Raw genomic sequence first — 7,954 nt, forward strand, 5'->3', positions numbered from 1 at the left:
AGCAACTTTTACTTGTATTTTTTTCGATCTGCCTTGGTTGTTCTGCATAATATCAGCAACAACCTGTTTCGAGCCACGGCTACCACAAACTGGTTTATGTGTAGATCTTCTGCCAGGCAAAGTGCCTCCCAGAACGTGATAGTTTCCATGAGCATTGGGTCATCGACCCCATCAATCACCAAGGCTGAGTTGTCATATAACTTCCGCACATTAATGAAAAACAGGAAAAGAAAGAAAATAATAGTAGAACAAAATAAAGGAAAAAATAATAAGAACTATGAAAAGGGGAAAATAATAGTAGGAAAATAAAAATAGTAAAGAAAAGGAAAATGGAAAAACTAAAAACAAAGAAATAGACTCAGAAGGAAAGAACATCGCAAAATCAGGAAAAACATCTTAGTGGACGCTTATAGACGGGCCCACTTCTGAGCACCCCACAAGTTATTCACCCATAGCACCTGCTTCGTCGATACATAGCAGTTGTGCATGCCTAAGTCAAATCATTCATTGCTCTCAAGACAAAACAATATGAGGACGCCGGTGTGTCTATTTTCCAGTGAGCTCCAGGGCAGCGGCCCAAAAACACTCACATGCTGACAACCATGTAGGTGGACCCTGACTATTATCGTATTGAACATGAATAGCTAATTGATTAGATTTCTTGTGTATGCGCATACCGATGAAAATTTTCTAAATTGTTGGTGTGCGTTATTCTCCTCTTTTCCCCTTTTGATTTTTTTCACATTTTTGCTTTTCCCATTTGCCCTACATCTAGAAATACTACGAAAACATATTTTAGAAATTTTATTTACTAATTTGACAAAAAAACATATTGGACATGCATTTTATAAAATATATCATGTACATAAAAAATTCATAGTATATTTAAATTGTTATGTAATTTAAGTAACCATTCACATATTTTCTCCTTATTTTTAAATAGTGTTCATCTGAAAAAAAAAGTGGTCAACATATGTAGAAAAATCATGTAAATAAAAAACAACGAAGCATTTAGTAAAAGGTTAAATTAATTGCAAATGTTTGCATATATTGAAAATATTCATGTATTAAAAAAATTCATAAGATACAGTCTAATTAAATGTTCATGTGAATTTAAAAGTGTTTTATGCATTTGCAAAATGCATTATACAACTAAAATGTGTTTGAAACATTAAAAAAATGTTGATATAATTGAAAACTATTCCAAGATATAATAAAAATATTCTTGTATTAAAATGGCGTTATTTAGTTCAAATAAAATATTGTTGTAGTGTTAAACGAGAAATATTAAAAATGTTTGCACATTGTAAAAAATATATTTATAAGCTTTTCTAAACAGGAAAATAAAAGAATAGGAACAAGAAATTGAAAGGAAAATGTGTTTGATGCATTTAAAAAACATTTATTCCAAGGAGAAAAGGAAAGTGTAAAAGAAAACATGTATATAACAAATAAAAATAAATAAGAAAGAAAGAAAGACAAAAACTATAGAAAACCTGTAAAATCATCAAAAATTAAACATAAACAACAAAACTAGGGTAAGAAAAATGCAAACACCATGAAATGCCCCAGCTAGGGTAGAGCACGCACTACGTGGTCGGCTCAAGCTAGCTCGATTTTAAGCCAGCGCGGATCATGAGACCAGGATTGATACCAATATTTAGCATGCTAATTGTTGGCATGTGTAGAAAAAATGACTAGATTGGTTCTGGCACTCCATAAAAATTTACCATTTTTCTTGGCAACTTTTGATTTTGCCGAATTTTGTCTTACGAAGTTGCTGTATGTTGCTTACTGCGGGCGATATATAGCGATTGCCAACGTTCCTGAGATGGGCCTGCACAATAGCGACAATTTTCTTATGTTGTTTTTGGTGCCTATTTGATGTGTTCGTTGGTTCAATGTGCCGTGGTGCTATGTACATCACCAGTTTTCTTGGCTTCTTTCCCCCATTTTAATTTTTTGCTTTATTCTTTCTTTTGGTTTTTATTATCTCATAATTTTTATCTGTATTTAAAATATTCATTTTTAAATATGAAATACACATTTGATATTATTTCAAATACACGTCAAACATTTTTGTAATACATAAATACATATTCAATATTCTTCAAAATATACGGACAAAACTTTCTAATACCCTTGATTGTTTTCTAAATAGATGATAAATATTTTTAAATACATGCTGAATGTTTTTAAACACACATTGAATGTTTTTAAATACATGTTGGACGGTTTTAAAACACATGATGCATTTTTTAAGCACACAATAAATATTTCTGGACTACATTGTGAATAAATTTTAAAATACAAATTGAATATTTTCTATACGACACAAAAGTTTGCTTGCTCAACTTTTTGGCTACATGAACATACAAACACAAAGGTTCACACCCCAATGGGTGTCCAATCGATTTGGGTTACCCATCAGGTTCGTGCATACACCTCAAAAAAAAATCAGGTTCGTGCATGGGTCTGGAATCAAACTCATGGGCAGGATCACAGACGAGCGACAGAGCGGACAAACTCATGGGCATGCATTTGGGATAAGTTGACCTGATCAAACCCAATTTAAATGCCAGTCAGACATGTTTCCATACACGTTAAACAGTATTCCAGTATAAATACATGGTTACCATTCTTAAATACAAGTTGAACAATTGTTTTACACAAGCACATTGTTCATTTTTTTAACCGTGAATGAGTGTAGGGAAAACTTCGTACAGCCTTTACAAGAGTAACATTTTACATCATTACAAGAGTGGTCAAGAGGATTAAGCTAAGAAGAAAATCTCTACTACTTAAAAAGAACGTAAGGTTACCATTCACGTCTCTTTTGTCCAATCTTCTTTGTATACGTCCCACTTTTTCCTTCTCCTCTTTGATTTTTTCCTCCCATCTCTGATTTTTCTTCCATTCATTCACCCTAAAATAAAATCAGTTGTGTCATGTTTTATTAACTTACCAAAATAAAAACATATTTTGTTTGACAAGTAATCATACTCCTACTAAATAAGTGCTTAACAATAAAATGGAAGATAAATCATGGTGATTGCATACAAAAACTTGCTAATATTTTAACACATCAATATAATAATAGACGTGCAGTCTCTAATAGGAGTAGAATGTTTACTCCCGTTGCAGTGCACGGACAATTGTCTAGTAATAATCTCTACTCCTAATGGAGCAGTTGGTAGTCTCCGTTCCACGGTTTCTGTTTCGTCCCACCTCCCACCCTTTGCCTGGTTTATTTTCGTCTCTCTTCCCACCTCCCAATTCCCCCAAAAACCAACCAAAACCACGTTTGAAAGGAGCCATGCGTCCACGTAGTTCCCTCCCACGCCAGAAAAAACGGACGAAATTAAACCAATGAAAAAAGTTCCACTACTCGCACGTATGAGCGAGCGAGCAGCGAGGCGTCCAGAGAGCCCTCGAGTGATAACCCCGCCAGAGGACATCCCTTCGCCGACGCCATTGCGCTCGCAACAAGGATCCCTGCGCTATCTCCGTTAACGTTCGCCGCCATCGATCCCTTCACCGCCGAACCCCTTGCCATCGCGCTCGCAACAAGGATCGAGGCCTCCAGACTGCCCTCCATCCGTGCACTATCTCCGTTGGCCGCCGCCGCCGCCTCCGATCCCCTTCAGGAGCCTACGCCCTAGGTCACATCGGCGCCGCTGCTACGCCGCCGCCACCATTCCGCTCGCACGCTGCCATCACCATCACCCCTCTCGCATGCCTCTGCCGCCATCACCCATTGTCGCAGCTCGGATGTGGAGCTCGTGTGCCATGGCCGCCATGGCATCCATGGCCGACACGAGGGGACCCTCGGCCTCGGCCGTGGCTGCCTGCTCGGGAAACGGGGTCGCCACGTCCGACTCCCCTAGCGCCTCGTGGACCGGCATCAGAGTCCCCAGGTCCGCCGCCATCGAACTCAGGTACGCCTCGACGGACATGGTCGATCAAGTGATCTAATCTGATCCCATGTTCCGAAGTCCTAATGAGAACGTACTCCTACGTGGATCCAAGTCCGAGTTGGGAGCGACGTCGATCTGATGAACGTGCAAGGATTTCTGAATCCAAGACTTATATTTTACTATATATGTTCACTGGTTATTCAATTCAATTGTTCGTACAACAGCAGATTTTTTTTCTTTTAGCACAAATTCCAGTAGTTGTGTTTGCTTCTTTTGAAGATCACCAGCCATATCACAACTGTTCCCATCCAACAGGTTAAGCAGAACTGCAAAAGCAACAACAAATTTTCTATGGTACATTGTTTTTTTAGTTTCAGTCCATCAAATTCTCTGGTTGAAATGTGTGTGTCTTGCTGCAGCGGCCAGTGCAGTTTCGACTTCAGTTCAGAGTCACACTCTCTCTTGCTGCTCTCTGCCATCTAGATCAGCCCTGGATCTAGACGATTTCATGCCCTCCATTGCGGTTGTTGCTATAATATGATTTATTACAACTTGTTTGAATGGGTTAGAAGGGAGTGACGAACTGTTTCATGAGCTTTCATGTACCTTCCAATTTCATTGTCATTTGAAGTGTGAACTTGCTTCAAACAGTCAATTTGCCTTCCTGCCACAATATTTCTCGGCAACGGTGGCCAAACGAGACCGCCCTCCACGCCGGGACGCTGACACGCCGGCCTGCATGTCCCTGCTCCGACGGACGCACCAAACTCCACAACTTCCCCGCAATCTGACCACGGGCAGACACACTTTCTTCAGGTTCGCACAACTTCCCTGTCATCAATCAATGGACCTACATTTGAATGAAAACAACTGTATTTAGCTGGCCATTGTACAATATTTGGTTTTCGTCATATTAATGCAGGGGAATTCAGGTTACAGTACTGTGTAATCATGGAGCACAGAGCAGAGCCTCTCCGATCGGTAAGGAAAATTCACGGAGCACATCACACCATTTCTTGCCTACTGCATTATTGTTGCTTCAGCAATCACGCTGGTGCATCGATCCTCCTAGCATATGTATAAATTAAGTTGTGTATAGATATGAACTGCTTGAGCAATCACGCTGTATTTTCATGAGCACCTTCTTTCCTTCTCCAGTAATAGTTGTCAGATCCTTGGCGTGATCTGTGTACTAGGTATTAAAACTGTAAGTATAACATTGTCTCATGATATCCTATACATGTGAATTGCGGTTTGTAAACATTCATTTGCCGAAGAAATCATGGGATTTAGTTATATCTATTTTCTCATATTGATTCTTCATCCTATAAATCCATAGAAGAAACAAAGCAGATTGATTAAATAACACTATAAGCAGGTTTTCCCAAATCCTGTTACTCAGTGAGCCTGACATTTTGCAGTAAAGAATAATCGAGAAATTTGCAGCATAATATATCAAAAAAATAAAGAGGAGAGAAAATGGGGAAGAACTTTCTTAAAAATATATGTAGGTGAACCCAATAGGAGAAGTGCAATTTCAGCCAGAACATTACTTATATAACCTTTATGCATTCAGGAAAATTTGGACGTGAAGAGAACACCTTAAATTAGTTAAGCGGTACACGTTTACTCGAGTGCTCTAACAGCTACACTAACCTGGCAGAATATGACCAGAATTCAGGTATTGTGAAAATGTTAGAATAATTGAGTATATCTTTTTCTACACTTGGATCCGTGGTTCTCAGTGGATTTTCTTTCACTTTTATCAGTAGTGTCATGAGGCCTGTGGTGGCCAAGGTTTGAAGACCGAGTTTTCAAAGCTGAACTGATGTCCAGTCTAGATCTGAGGGTGACAACAACATTCTACTTCTACTGCAGCAGGTTATTTTACTTTTTGTTCATCGTTCGTGCATGTGTTCTAAACGTTACTCCAAGCTTGGTTTTGTATCTCTGTAATCTGTATATAAATATTGGCTTTTTTTGGAGGATGAGATGAATGCTCCTGCTGGGTATAATGCTCTTGATTGTATTCTGGCGCCATAGGTCAGAGAAGCCAAAAGGAGGAGCCATGACTAGCTCCGTTTTCTCGCAGTGACGATGGCCTTCCTCTAACATCAGCTTCCAAAAGGTAAATGTTTTCTCACCAAATATTTATGGTTTGTTCAGATAAGTGATGCAATGAGTAGCATTGTAGTCTTTCATGGAATTTATACTGCAAGGACACATTGTGAACTCTGATTATTTTTATTTAACCTCCACAATTGTAGCCCTCAAACTAAAAAGTAAATGTTTATTCCTCTGTATACAGGATACTATTGTGAGATTGTATGATACATAAAAGACGGCCTCAAGCCCCTAGACGGAAGCATCCAGTCTCGCTGTTCTACCAAGTTCGCCGGAACGCAGACCGCGTGTGGTCCACCTCAGGTACGCCGTTCTAAAATCCACACAGCCAAGCCATGAGTAGCCTTGAAGTAGCGAGTTGTTATATTTAAAATTTTATTTGAAAGAGCATGTGTTTCGGGCTTTATACTTCACCATGATCTTTTACTGTGTGCATGTAACCATAATGTCTATAGTCCGCGGAGTTCAGTTCAGAGTCACAGTCTCTCTTGCTGCTCTCTGCCATCTAGATCAGTCCTAGATCTAGACGATTTAATGCCCTCCATTGCCGTTATTGCTATAGTATGATTTATTACAACTTGTCTGAATGGGTTAGAAGAGGAGTAATGAACTGTTTCATGTGCATTCATGTATGTTTCAATTTCATTGTCATTTGAAGTGTGAACTTACTTCAAACAGTTAATTTGCCTTCCTGCCACAAAATTTCTCGGCAACAGTGGTTGTATTGGAAACATCAGCTTCCAAAAGGTAAATGTTTTCTCATCATATATTTATGGGCTGTTCAGATAAGTGATGCCATGAGTAGCACTATAGTCCTTCATGGAATTTATACTGAAAAGACACTTTGTGAACTCTGAATATATTTATTTAACCTCCACGATTGTAGGCCTCAAACTAAAAAGTAAATGCTTATTCCTCTGTATCCAGGATACTATTGTGAGATGGTATGATACATAAAAGACAGGCTCAAGCCCCTGTACTGGAGCATCCAGTCTCGCCGTTCTACCAAGTTCGCCGGAACGCCAACCGCGTGTGCTCCACCTGAAGTACGCCGTTCTAAAATTCACACATCCAAGCCATGAGTAGCCCTAAAGTAGCAAGTTGTTATATTTCAAAATTTATTTGTAGGAGCATGTGTTTCGGGCTTTATACTTCACCATGATCTTTTACTGTGTGCATGTAACCATACCGTCTACTAGATCATGGAAGGCGCGCGTTGCTGCGCCCGTCTGTTTGTAATATTGAATATTAATGTTCAAAGAAAATATTGAATAATTGCTGGAACAGAACGATTGGTGTACTCGACATATCTACCACAACCCGGATAACCATCCCCCAGGTGTAGTCCTAGTTCTTGTTTAGTCCATGCTATCAACACTTGGTTTCATTGTTTTAGGAAATCAAGTGCACACGTTCCATGTTTCCTTTTTTCTCCTAGTAATTTTGAATCTTCTCGAATGAGATGCACACCATTTCTTCCATGTTGCACTTCTTAGAAGCATAAAAATAATATATGTTAAAACATGCGCACAAAGTAGACTCGAGTAAGATAAACCACATTTCCGGTGATGAAGACACAAACACATTTGAACTTAAAAGCGATGGAGGAAGCTGGAACATGGTATTAAAAGAAAAGGGTAAATCGACAACAAAGTTATCTAATCATTAAGACCACCTACAGATAAATTTTACTAACCCTTATTGAAAACACTAAGTATAACTTCAGGCCTTCCTCGTACTTTAACTCCTGTCCATAGTTTGGTTACACTGATTTTTCATAACACAAACCTAAGCAAACAGTGTACTGTTATGCACTAAGTAATTAGAATTATAAAAAATACTATTTATTAACTTGCCCCCAGGCGAGTATACAAATTTGTCTCTTCTCTCCACTCCTTTCAGCCCAAAGTGTT

General features: G+C 38.8%; 1 protein-coding gene across 3 annotated transcripts; it reads left to right on the forward strand.

Annotated features, from left to right (window-relative positions):
• Positions 1-3,417: 3,417 nt before the first annotated feature.
• On the forward strand, positions 3,418-7,317 carry LOC125511399 (uncharacterized). Of its 3 annotated transcripts, XM_087525097.1 has the most exons (9): positions 3,418-3,938; positions 4,569-4,733; positions 4,840-4,898; positions 5,494-5,598; positions 5,687-5,798; positions 5,961-6,045; positions 6,226-6,344; positions 6,720-6,788; positions 6,969-7,317. In XM_087525097.1, exons 1-4 carry the CDS (start codon positions 3,736-3,738, stop codon positions 5,526-5,528), a joined length of 462 nt encoding a protein of 153 aa, XP_087381223.1. In that variant the 5' UTR covers positions 3,418-3,735; the 3' UTR covers positions 5,529-5,598; positions 5,687-5,798; positions 5,961-6,045; positions 6,226-6,344; positions 6,720-6,788; positions 6,969-7,317. The 3 variants fall into 3 exon arrangements, with proteins under 3 accessions (XP_087381223.1, XP_087381222.1, XP_048532719.2); XM_087525096.1 differs by having other exon boundaries at positions 5,687-6,045; XM_048676762.2 differs by lacking the exon at positions 6,720-6,788 and having other exon boundaries at positions 5,687-6,045.
• The last annotated feature ends 637 nt before the right edge of the window (positions 7,318-7,954 follow it).

The sequence above is a fragment of the Triticum urartu genome, chromosome 5A, assembly GCF_056163025.1.
Source record: "Triticum urartu cultivar PI428250 chromosome 5A, HENAU_Tu73, whole genome shotgun sequence".
Taxonomy (NCBI): domain Eukaryota; kingdom Viridiplantae; phylum Streptophyta; class Magnoliopsida; order Poales; family Poaceae; genus Triticum; species Triticum urartu.

Bases quoted from the DNA above. Each gene is read 5' to 3' on its own strand.
- LOC125511399 (XM_087525096.1), top strand. From the start codon at position 3,736: ATGCCTCTGCCGCCATCACCCATTGTCGCAGCTCGGATGTGGAGCTCG. The intron at 3,939-4,568 runs GTACGCCTCGAC...TGCTTCAAACAG, and splicing joins TCCGCCGCCATCGAACTCAG to TCAATTTGCCTTCCTGCCAC. The intron at 4,899-5,493 runs GTAAGGAAAATT...TTATGCATTCAG, and splicing joins GAGCAGAGCCTCTCCGATCG to GAAAATTTGGACGTGAAGAG.